This window comes from Saccoglossus kowalevskii, chromosome 7 (assembly GCF_978046115.1).
Source record: "Saccoglossus kowalevskii chromosome 7, keSacKowa6.1, whole genome shotgun sequence".
In the NCBI taxonomy this organism is placed as follows: domain Eukaryota; kingdom Metazoa; phylum Hemichordata; class Enteropneusta; family Harrimaniidae; genus Saccoglossus; species Saccoglossus kowalevskii.
In genome coordinates, this window is record NC_140647.1 from 39,176,722 (window position 1) to 39,190,280 (window position 13,559).

Sequence of the window (13,559 nt, forward strand, 5' to 3'; positions counted from 1 at the left end):
ATGCTTTGATACTTGGTGTATATGTACCTTGGGTAGACCTCTCTCAGATTTGTTCATTTCATGATCATATCTTCAATTCTCTAATTTTGGTGAATATTTTTGTCTTTTTTGGTAAAAAGTGTTATTTTCGACTTCTTGTTAAAAACCGCAAGTCCAATTGCTTTGATATTACATATATAGGTACTACATGTGGATCTCTCTCAGATTTGTTTATTTTGTAATGATATCTTCAATTCTCTAATTTTGGTTTAAATTTTTTTGTCATTTTTGGTAATAAGTGTTATTTTCGACTTCGTGTTAAAAACCGCAGGTCCAATTGCTTTGATACTACATGTGTAGGTACTACATGTGGACCTCTCTCAGATTTGTTCATTTTGTAATGATATCTTTAATTCTCTAATTTTGGTGAATATTTTTGTCATTTTTGGTAAAAAGTGATATTTTCAACTTCTTGTTAAAAACCCCAAGTCCAATTGCTTTGATATTACATGAATAGGTACTACATGTGGATCTCTCTCAGATTTGTTCATTTTGTAATGATATCTTCAATTCTCTAATTTTGGTGAATATTTTTGTCATTTTTGGTAAAAAATGATATTTTCGACTTCTCGTTAAAAACCGCAAGTCCAATTGCTTTGATATTACATATATAGGTACTACATGTGGTCCACTCTCAAATTTGTTCATTTTATGATATCTTTATTTTTCTAATTTTGGTGAATATTTTTGTCATTTTTGGTAAAAAGTGATATTTTCAACTTCTTTTTAAAAACCGCAAGTCCAATTGCTTTGATATTACATATATAGGTACTACATGTGGACCACTCTCAAATTTGTTCATTTCATGATGATATCTTTAATTTTCTAATTTTGGTGAATATTTTTGTCATTTTTGGTAAAAAGTGATATTTTCTTCTTGTTAAAAACCACAATCATTTATGGTGAAAAATGATATTTTTGAATTCTTGTTTAAAACAGCAAGTCCCATTGCATTGATACTATGCATATTGTTCATTTTCTAATATATCTTCTGTTCTTTAATTGAAATGTGCATTGCTAACAGCGGAGCTATCTCAGCCAAGAGGCTGCTTGTTTATTTCATTTGAATTCCCATTTTTCTTTGTTATTCCCAAATTAGCACTGTTGTTGCACAGCATTCTTTTACAGAATTTGCACTGCTTATGCATTGTTTTATTGCTATATCACTGATTATCCCTTCTTTTCCCTCTGTCCAATTTGTGTTTGTTGTTTTGACGTTTGTTTCCATTATAGCCTGGGGTGAGTTGTGCCTGCTAGTTTTATTCCATGCTAACACATTACACTGTATTCTGCCGTGCTAACACATTACACTGTATTCTCCCGTGCTAACACATTACACTGTATTCCGCCGTGCTAACACATTACACTGTATTCCGCCGTGCTAACACATTACACTGTATTCTGCCGTGCTAACACATTACACTGTATTCTGCCGTGCTAACACATTACACTGTATTCTGCCGTGCTAACACATTACACTGTATTCTGCCGTGCTAACACATTACACTGTATTCTGCCGTGCTAACACATTACACTGTATTCTGCCGTGCTAACACATTACACTGTATTCTGCCGTGCTAACACATTACACTGTATTCTGCCGTGCTAACACATTACACTGTATTCTGCCGTGCTAACACATTACACTGTATTCTGCCGTGCTAACACATTACACTGTATTCTGCCGTGCTAACACATTACACTGTATTCTGCCGTGCTAACACATTACACTGTATTCTGCCGTGCTAACACTTTACACTGTATTCTGCCGTGCTAACACTTTACACTGTATTCTGCCGTGCTAACACATTACACTGTATTCTGCCGTGCTAACACATTACACTGTATTCTGCCGTGCTAACACATTACACTGTATTCTGCCGTGCTAACACATTACACTGTATTCTGCCGTGCTAACACATTACACTGTATTCTGCCGTGCTAACACATTACACTGTATTCTGCCGTGCTAACACATTACACTGTATTCTGCCGTGCTAACACATTACACTGTATTCTGCCGTGCTAACACATTACACTGTATTCTGCCGTGCTAACACATTACACTGTATTCTGCCGTGCTAACACATTACACTGTATTCTGCCGTGCTAACACATTACACTGTATTCTGCCGTGCTAACACATTACACTGTATTCTGCCGTGCTAACACATTACACTGTATTCTGCCGTGCTAACACATTACACTGTATTCTGCCGTGCTAACACATTACACTGTATTCTGCCGTGCTAACACATTACACTGTATTCTGCCGTGCTAACACATTACACTGTATTCTGCCGTGCTAACACATTACACTGTATTCTGCCGTGCTAACACATTACACTGTATTCTGCCGTGCTAACACATTACACTGTATTCTGCCGTGCTAACACATTACACTGTATTCTGCCGTGCTAACACATTACACTGTATTCTGCCGTGCTAACACATTACACTGTATTCTGCCGTGCTAACACATTACACTGTATTCTGCCGTGCTAACACATTACACTGTATTCTGCCGTGCTAACACATTACACTGTATTCTGCCGTGCTAACACATTACACTGTATTCTGCCGTGCTAACACATTACACTGTATTCTGCCGTGCTAACACATTACACTGTATTCTGCCGTGCTAACACATTACACTGTATTCTGCCGTGCTAACACATTACACTGTATTCTGCCGTGCTAACACATTACACTGTATTCTGCCGTGCTAACACATTACACTGTATTCTGCCGTGCTAACACATTACACTGTATTCTGCCGTGCTAACACATTACACTGTATTCTGCCGTGCTAACACATTACACTGTATTCTGCCGTGCTAACACATTACACTGTATTCTGCCGTGCTAACACATTACACTGTATTCTGCCGTGCTAACACATTACACTGTATTCTGCCGTGCTAACACATTACACTGTATTCTGCCGTGCTAACACATTACACTGTATTCTGCCGTGCTAACACATTACACTGTATTCTGCCGTGCTAACACATTACACTGTATTCTGCCGTGCTAACACATTACACTGTATTCTGCCGTGCTAACACATTACACTGTATTCTGCCGTGCTAACACATTACACTGTATTCTGCCGTGCTAACACATTACACTGTTTTCTGCCGTGCTAACACATTACACTGTTTTCTGCCGTGCTAACACATTACACTGTATTCTGCCGTGCTAACACATTACACTGTATTCTGCCGTGCTAACACATTACACTGTATTCTGCCGTGCTAACACATTACACTGTATTCTGCCGTGCTAACACATTACACTGTATTCTGCCGTGCTAACACATTACACTGTATTCTGCCGTGCTAACACATTACACTGTTTTCTGCCGTGCTAACACATTACACTGTTTTCTGCCGTGCTAACACATTACACTGTTTTCTGCCGTGCTAACACATTACACTGTATTCTGCCGTGCTAACACATTACACTGTATTCTGCCGTGCTAACACATTACACTGTTTTCTGCCGTGCTAACACTTTACACTGTTTTATGGATGTGACCAGCCTTAGTCATGAAAATTGTCTCTGAATAACTTACAATGACGATTTGATGTGTTTACCTTGTGCATGGTTACTATTGTAAAAAATCACCATTTCTAACACAGATTTTGCAATTTACTGTAAACTGAACTGTCTTTATAATGTTCTAGGAAGAAAATGCTGATGAATGCACCAATGGTAATGGTACGTTGGTGTGTGGTGGATGCGTTTGTAATCCTTCCCGATATGGCAGGAAGTGTGAATGTAGCAGTGATGATGTGGAAATCGCAGACGATGACGCATTATGTAAATTGTAAGTCATCCTGACATGGATTCCCATACGTTGTCTTTCAGTTTACTTTTTAGCTCCACTGTCGACTTTGTCGAGCAGAGCTTATCATATGAGTGATTGTCCGCCGTCGTCCGTGTCAACTTTTTACTTTTTCGACTTCTTCTTGAAAACTACAAACCTGAATGCTTTGATATTACATATATAGGTACTACATGTGGACCTCTTTCATATTTGTTCGTTTCATGATAATATCTTCAATTCTTTAATTTTGGTGAATATTTTTGTAATTTTTGATAAAAAGTGACATTTTCGACTTCTTGTTGAAAACCATGAGTCTAATTGCTTTGATATAGATTTGTTCATTTTGTGATGATATCTTTAATTCTCTGATTTTGATGAATATTTTTGGTGAAAAGTGATATTTTCGACTTCTTGTTAAAAACAACAAGTTTGATTGCTTTGATACTATACATATTGTTAACTTTCTAATGATATCTTCAGTTCTTTAATTGAAATGTGCATCGCTAACAGTGGAGCTACATGTATCTCACCCGACAGGCTGCTTGTTTGTTGTTTGTGTTGTAACTATGTTTGACAACTGTATGATATTATTAAATATACAACAACAAACCCAAGGGACTTCATTTTAAAGAACATTTTATATTCGTTGTCTTTATTGATTGCCAACTCTCATATTTGATATACCGTACTTGACCGCATTAGCGCCCAGGGGCCTCAACTCAGAAAATCATGATTTTTTTATAGGTGGGCGCTTACCAGAGCACCCCCTTCAACAAAGAGTGCAAATGAAAATTTTGATTCATCATGTGACAGGTTACGTCTTTGAGGAAAAATCAAATTACGAAATTAGTTGCGTCATCATTGATTTTCACAATGAAGAAACAGACATGATCACAAAAAATATGCACATTTTATTACAATATTAATTACGAAGTTGGAACACAGTCAAAGTCAAAATTCTCATCATTATCTCCACTGACGAAGGTGTTGGATCATACGCAAACTCACGATGAAAATCACTTTCCGCCATGATGCATTTGCACATTTGACCTGCAGCAGCGTCCTTTGACCTAATGGGTCAAGTTGGTTATTAACCAATCAGAATGCTGTGTTGTACCAACGCAATTCTTCGGAAATTCCTGAAGACTTTCCGCTTTCGCAATGCGGAAGTGAATTATCGATGTCAAAGTACGATCTGTTGAAATTAATTTCAGCGAATAAACGACATGGTTTTTCAAAAAAACTAGTAACTCGCCATAGGTCCGCTGAGCCTATGGGATGGGTTTCTGTCCTGGATCAAAGATGGCCGACTGGCAGCCATCTTGTTTTTTGAAAATGTCGTATTTTGGACATGCTTTGTCAGTTTTCATTCAAATTTAGTACATCGATCATACATGTTAGGATACATGTCCCCGACCATCCGTTAGTTCCTGAGTCTGTCCGTCCGTCCGTCCGTTCGTGCATCAGTCTGTCAATAGTAATATTTCAGAATCCTGTGGACCGATTCCGTTCATTCTGTGCATGTGCCTAGTACCTTATGTGGGACATATGCACCTGCAGTGGTTTAGCGATTCGATTAAAAATGGCCGACTGGCAGCCATCTTGTTTTTTGAAAATGTTGTATTTTGGACATGCTTTGTCAGTTGTCATTCAAACTTGGTACATAGATTATACATGTTAGGTTACATGTCCATGACAGTTTATTTCGTAATTGGATCAAAGATGGTCGACTGGCAGGTATCTTGTTTTTTGACTCCCATGTGCGAAGCACATAATGGGAGTCTTTGCAGTTAGTGTGTGTGTGTGTGTGTGTGTGTGTGTGTGTGTGTGTATGTGTGTATGTGTGTCCGACTGTTCCACTGCTATCTCCAGAACCATACATCGGTTTTTGATGAAACTTGGTGCATAGATGCTCTGGGCCAATGCGCAGATTTGATTAGGTTTTGGTGAAAATCCATGCTCGTTAATTACCTAATTTGCATGATAATTAGCTAATTTTTAGCTGTTCTATGACTTTTCCATTGATATCTAAAGAACCACTCATTGGATTTTGATGAAACTTTGTACATAGATGCTCTGAACATATGCGCAGATTTGATTAGTTTTTGGTGAAAATCCGTGCATATTAATTACCTAATTTGCATGAAAATTAGCTAATTTTTAGCTGTTCTATGACTGTTCCACTGATATCTAAAGAACCACTCATTGGATTTTGATTCTTTCTAAGCTTTCTTTGATTTTTTTATGCGGTATCTTGGAAGTGCTATGTCAGTTTTCATTCAAATTTGGCACATACATGTACTTTATACATGTTAGGATGCATGTCCATGACAATTTGTTTCAAAATCTGGTCAAGGATGGCAGATTGACAGCAATCTGACTTTTTGGGCTTACTACTATATTTCCACAATTTATGTACCATTTTCATTTGTATTTGGCACATACATCATACATATCAGTGTGTTTCATAATCAGATCAAAGATGGCCAAATAACGGCTGTTTTTATTTTTGGCCATATTACTACTACACAGAACACGTGTTTTGATGTAAATAAACAATCTGTTGTATACCCCGCTTGGAACTCAAGTTTCAAGAACACGCACGCGACAACCACCCCCGCTTTAATATGACAAGCACAAAGAGAACTTTCAAAAATTTAATGGGGACTGTGTCATTTTCAATGACTTGTTGGTGTGTGGATGCCTCGATGAGTGAAGATGGTAATTTGTTCATGAGAAGTCGCTCTGCCAAAAATTATGCAAATTAGCCCCCCAAAACTCTACTGTGGCGGTCTACAGTGAGAGCGCAATCTATAGTATGGTGTTGGAATAACTTTGTTTATGAATAAGTCTGTGCGTCCCTGTGTCGGTCAGTCGAATTGTTTCCGTCTGTGTGGGCAGGTCGATTCTCCTGTTAAAATCGACTGAATTCCTTCCAAAGACTGAACTAAAGTGGTTATGGATGTTGTGGAACTCTTGGGACAGACGAAATCGTGTTTGCGTAGAATTTAGTGACTGGCAGAAGTCTTTTCCGAAAGTTTTGTTTGTGTGGATCGACCGCAGATGTTGCAGTCTGTTGTTGCCATTGTGTTGAACGAAACCGTGTTGAACCTAGCTGCAGTTCTGTAGCTCACTTGGTTTCGCTGTCGGTTATTTCGTTCGTCGTGGTGTTAACACGAAACCATGGAGCTATAGTTCCATCTATTGCGAGTTACCCTATTTTACCCAACTGAAATCATGTCAGGTCGTAACAGCCGGTTACGAAAACCGCGGACTATTTTGAAATGGTCATTTTTGGTCAAAAATTCAATTTTCGACTTCTTCTTCAAAACCTGTAGCCTGAATGCTTTGATACTTGGTGTGTATGTACCTTGTGTTGACATCTACTAGATTTGTTTATCCCATGGCTATGCTATATCTTTAATTCTCTAATTTTGGCAAATGTTTTTGTCATTTTTGGTTAAAAATGGAATTTCATCTAACCACTATTTCCAATGCTTTGGTGTTAGGCATACATGTGTTTATTATTCCATTGACAACTTTGTGTGGTTGTTTGGCGATATTTCAATTAAAAGTACAAATGTAAACGAAAAATGGTGTGGCATATACAGCACAAATCTGTTGTACAATAGCCGTTGAGCAACAGACCATTGACCTATTTTTAAGAGGTAAACTGAATATGGCATGAAATATTTACCGTATTTTACTTGTATTAACAGGTCATTGTCGAAGCGTAGTTTACGCACGGTTACCATAGTCTACGCATTCACAACATATTCACTGCGGTCAATATCCACGCTGTATCTTATAAAAACGATTACAATGTTTTAAATTAGTTGCATTTTGAAGGGGTGGGCGTTGTGCCGAATGCGACCCCAAATATAAAAATTGCGCAAAAGCATGGGCGCTAACGTGGTCGAGTACGGTATTTGTCCAGAAAATAATGAGATGTCGTGTTACAACAGAAACATTTATTTGAGTGAATCAAAATCCAATAAGTGTTTCAGAGGAAATTAAATATTGTTTAGCTTGCCTGTAATATAAGTGAAGGAAAAGTCATTGTAGTGGCTAAATGTTTGTTGTCATAAACTTCTTTTGTGGATGCCATAACTTTTGATATTGGAAAGTGTATATGGTGTCTATTGGAAAACTTTATAGTGTAGTTGTAAAGACCTATGCTTTACAAGTGGAAGATCATTCATATGTACCAGTAATGATACACCCTATGCTATAGTCTGCTGCCCTCACATATACAGTGCAACTTGGCAGCCATGTGTAGTTTATATGTATGTTCTATAAACAGAATGCTATTATTACTTATCCAAACACCACTGAGAGAACAACTGAGCAGAATAAATAAATAGCTTAGATTGTGATGCAAGGGTTTTTAGTGATGAATGACCTGGGTCGTACCATTACCAATCTCTGTGGAAACTGTAGAGGGGTGTCAGGGCTACATTTTGAGGGGAATTATAGTGGTGATACTGAAACAAACCCAGGTCCTGGTAATATACAAAGACCTGAATTAACAAAGTTAAGTTGTTATTAAAGGTACATCAAGGTTCACTCAGATTTATGAATGCAGTTTCTTGAGCATGTATACATGTATGAGACACAGTTTGGTTGCACATGTGTACTCTAAGATTTTGGACTCAGGTCAATGGAAGTTTTCGGTTATCAGTACAATACTAGATTAAGGAAAATCACTTTATGATGAGTTGTACCCACATAGAGTACATATTAATTCAACTGCTTGCAGATGTTCCATGTATTATTTTATTATGATTATTATATAATTGACGGGGACTGTGACATTCATGTCTTTTTATTTTAGACTTGAAACTAATAAAAGTAATATTATTCTGCAAAAATGGGTGGTCAGATAAAAGGAATTTTTTATACGCTGGTGTGGTTTTTATGTAGAGGTGGTTGTTAACACAGGTTTGATTTTATAATTATTGGAAGATTTTGAAATGACGCATTCTAATATTTGAAAATGTGGTTATAGTATGTATGTAACAATTTCTGAATTTTATAAAAATGTTATCAATTCATAAGTGTGTTTTTTTTCCCTTCAGAACAAATACTTCTTTAGTATGCTCAGGACGTGGAGAGTGTTCATGTGGTGACTGCATTTGCTTTCCTGGAGTAAGTATGTGATGCGACTTTTAATGATTGTTTCTTTCTCATTGTCATGATTTGTGTTTGCTGCCTGTCATGAAGCTATCTACCTTGGTCTGTCATTATATCAAGTTAGCTATGAAACTATCTGCTTCAGTCTGTTTATACCACAAGTTAGTCATAAAGCTATTAGCTTTACCCTGTCTATACATCTAGTACATGTATGTTTATATAAATCATTAACTGAATCATGTATTTTGTGCTTCCAGAAAAATGATCAGTATTTCTCTGGACCATTCTGTGAGTGTGACAGTCTGTCCTGTGATAGACACAGTGGTGAAATATGCGGAGGTAAGAGAATTCAATATTTCTGTTCTGTGTAACAATTGTATTTGGTCTATTAGAAGAGCATGTTTAATTTTGCAAGAGACAAATGTTCAAGACCAGAGAAATCTGCAAAGTTAGTTTTGAAAACTTATCTGAGGTCATACCACATGGAGTGTCAGTGATTTTCATGAAATTCATAGCAAGAAATAATCATGGCGGAAATTGTGTATGATTGAACGTATTCAACAACAAAGAAATGCTTATTATCTTAGCTTTGAATGTTTTCACGTAAATTCTGGCAAGCAATTACCGGATTCGGCTGATACCCCGCCCTGTGCGATCTTATGGAGGATTCAATTTTTTTTTTAGAAAATTGTGGACCAAAAGATCGCCCGGGTGATCTTTTGGCAGATATTACTAGACTCATCTTGTCTGGAAAAATAACCCTGCGTTGATAAAAATGGTCTAAAAAAATTATGTTTCGCGTTGACCAAATATAATTATGCAAAGTATAAATTCAATGTATTTTAATACATTGGTGAGAGGTCGCATTTTACGTGAACAAGAACATGCACTAAGAAGGAAAAGCAAAGAAGTCAAAGTCGAAACATGGACATAACACAACACACGCTGCGACAACTGAGTGATCAGCGGCATCATTTTGCGACGCAATTGAACTTCAAGTACTTTGCGAAACTTGCTGCGCGCCGATGCTGGCATCAAGTGTGTGTTGACCGAAGTTTGACCCCAAGTCACGCGCTGAACTGGCGTTTTACCTTAGCAACCTTTTTTCTTTTGTGGTCCGCGCGTCGATCTAGTAAAATTGTTGTTATATCCGACGGTACTGTAAGTACGCAACTTGTATGCAACTCTGTACTGGCTTTGAATATATCAACGTCGTTTACTTAGTGCACTGCTTTTCTAATTACGCAAATTTGTTTACAATACTGTACCAGCTTTGAATATTTCAACTTTGTATTAAATGTATTGCTTTCATGATAATTACGCAAACTCGAGTTAATTTTTACTATTGTTAGGATGCTAACCTGGGGTATTGGGTCTGTGAATATTTCAATATTATGATAATGCGTTGCATTCGTAATAATTACACACAGCACTGTACGCAGGGCTAGGGGTATTGGGTCTGTGAATATTTCAATATTACCGAATTGATAATGCGTTATTCGTAATAATTACGCAAACATAAACATGGGCGCATTTAAATCATTAAAAATGATAGTAGTCGGGTAACTACGAAAAGTCAAGAAAATATTTTAAATACTTGTGATTCATCGATGTTCCAATGGTGATTTTTTATTTGAAATGAAGTGAACATGTAATATAAACCATACCATGCGTCAAGTTAAATTTTACTATAATATAATAAACTCTGGACAGCGCACTTCGATCGCAATATTCACGTACATTTCGACTGAACTCTAATAACCACGCGTTTGAATTACGTGCGGCATTGGGCAATGACCTCCAGAGTTCACGCACTGATATTTAAATTCGAGCCACCCAGCTTGACGAAAATCAATATAGTTACTTGTCATTTGTTAAAAAAATCTTTCAACTCTCACAAATACCATGAATGCAAAGAGTTAACTGAAAGGAAACATCTTTTTTGGACAAAAAACACGTCAGTACAAGATTATGTGTACAAGGTTAGCTTTATAGAACGTACATGACCACTTAACTCTGTGTTTTTTAATAATCATGTCGCATGTGAAACGCAGGAGACATTTTAGTTCGCCCATTTCTTGTTTACCGACTTTTTGTCTGGAATGCGATACAGACAAAGATTAAACATTACTGATAACAACCAAGAGGCTTGAACCAGGAAGGCTTGGATATTTTAAACTTCGTAAATAACATTCTTTTCAAGCGTAGACTTTATTCGAGTGTAATAAACGTAAGTGAAATGTATTTTAATGAGTCATAATACGGAACAACAATTTGTATACAGCATTGGTTTTATTGAAGTTTTAATGAAGTTTTAATGCTTTTCGACTTCACAGTGAATTTTTTTAGCATCATATTTGAAATAGCGCTCGATACAAGATGTCGTACAGGAAAATTGGGGTCTGTAAAAATGTTTGTTGGTTCAGTCAGGCAATGTGTGGACCAAAACATCACCCACTATTTGAAACATCGCCCATGGGCAGGGTTTAGGATGGGCGGGGTATCAGCCAAATCCGGTAATATTGTAATAATATTTGCGCAATTTTATTTTTTTACAAATAGACATATCATCTCCCCTAATCTGGCACATGATGAACTAGCATTGTTATTTACATAATTTTTGGAGGAAAGCACACAGCTACGCACCCAACAATTACTGGAGCTGAGTACTCTTGGTGCCATGTCAGATATGTATAATTCCTGAAAACCCACAAAGATTGGCACACATACATGTACATTATAATAAGAGTATATATGGCAACAAACACAAAGTAGCGTTACTTGAGTGTATATATATTTTCTCATCTAAAAGTCATTACAAACATGTCTCACTTGCATTTCAGGTGATCGTGGTGAGTGTGTGTGTGATGAAGTCCTTCACCAAAGTGTCTGTAAATGTGATAGTATGTGGACAGGTTCTGCATGTGAATGTCCATCATCTAACGCTGCATGTGTGGCATCAAATGGAGTAAGTTTTCCAACATTCTACTCATCTCAATCTATTTAACGGTACATGTGTTTTGTTCGCACATTTCTCTCGCATTATGCAGGATGTAGGTCAGTATTTGAATTGGAAGAATGGCGATAGAAACTGTTGGTTCAGTGTTTTGTCCTCAAGTTATGTTAATGCATGAATGATGGTACAATAGTTAGTGTGTTTAGTCTGCATCAGGAAAATTGTGGGTTTGATCTCCAGGCCAACTGTTCACTCAGTATAAATCCCAGTACAGTCCTGCCTTTTAAACATGTGGTGTTGGAATTGGGAGACTCAAGTACTTGCAATAAGCATTTAAGACCAAAAAAAGGCAGGAGATACTGTACTGCAGTGACTTTATGTTTAAAAATGTCACCTGTCACATTGCATGTTGTTACTGTTTTATACCTGTTGATATGTGGAGGTAATGTGTTAATGAAAACAATCCTTTTTCTCTTCATCAAGAGTAGTAAAAATACTTGATTTGCATATTTTTCTTACTTCTGAGTGGCTGCCTCGTGCAGTTGATAAAGAGATAAATAATCAAAACCATAATCTAAAACTAAAGTCATCACAAAAATTATCTTACTGAGGTATGTTTTAAACCTCATAGTAATTATGATAGAATTATCATATGATGTGGGTAATTCTGAAAAATAATTATTTGTTCATTCATGCTTGCTATTTTAATTTCAGGAATTATGTAATGGTGTAGGTGAATGCATATGTGGTGTTTGTAAATGTAATTCTACTACTTTATACAAGGGACCAACTTGTGAGGAATGTACTATTGGAACTGTAAGTATGGGTGATATTCATTGACTTGCACCTACTGTCTACTCAGAATATTTGTGCTTTCCTTACAAAAACTATCAACTCCCTTGTCATATGTTACTATCACATGACAAACAAAGTTGAAACGATTGCATTATCATTTTTGTATCATTGGGGTATATATGATGGAAAAATCTTCATTATTGTCAATAGCTATGCCATGAACTCCTGTGATTATTTAGATATAATCAAATTCTGCATATATTACGTAGTGGTAGTGATGACGGTGGCAGATTATAATATAGAAAATAATATGTTTTACAGGATTACCCAGGACTGTGTGAAGTGAATAAATGTAAAAACAGTAAAGCTTGTGTGCAATGTAAAGCTTTTAAATCTGGTAACTTAACAAAAGAAGAGTGTGATGAATGCCCATACCCAGTGCAGATGGTTAAAGACCTAGAGATTGGTAAGTTTTAACCCAGTGGCTTTTTTGAATATATAAAAAAACAATATATTTGCATATATTTCCTAATGTGTTTTTTTTTTTATCGCAATTTTTGGACATGAAAATAAGCACCAAACTGGTACTGATACTGATCAACCAATGCATGTTGGCTACTGGCTCTGATCAACCAATGCATGTTGGCTACTGGCTCTGATCAAACCAATGCATGTTGGCTACTGGCTCTGATCAACCAATGCATGTTGGCTACTGGCTCTGATCTAACCAATGCATGTTGGCTACTGGCTCTGATCCAACCAATGCATGTTGGCTACTGGCTCTGATCCAATCAATGCATGTTG

The 13,559-nt window shown here is 36.9% G+C and overlaps 1 protein-coding gene across 1 annotated transcript in view; it reads left to right on the plus strand.

Annotated features, from left to right (window-relative positions):
- The window catches only part of LOC102802131 (integrin beta pat-3-like), an 86,791-nt gene that overhangs the window by 55,778 nt on the left and 17,454 nt on the right, over positions 1 to 13,559 (plus strand). The window contains exons 16-21 of the mRNA XM_085501553.1: positions 3,729 to 3,871; positions 8,950 to 9,019; positions 9,262 to 9,343; positions 11,848 to 11,972; positions 12,675 to 12,776; positions 13,077 to 13,221. Of these exons, the coding sequence (XP_085357679.1) occupies positions 3,729 to 3,871; positions 8,950 to 9,019; positions 9,262 to 9,343; positions 11,848 to 11,972; positions 12,675 to 12,776; positions 13,077 to 13,221 (667 nt within the window). The remainder of the gene's footprint in view (positions 1 to 3,728; positions 3,872 to 8,949; positions 9,020 to 9,261; positions 9,344 to 11,847; positions 11,973 to 12,674; positions 12,777 to 13,076; positions 13,222 to 13,559) is intronic.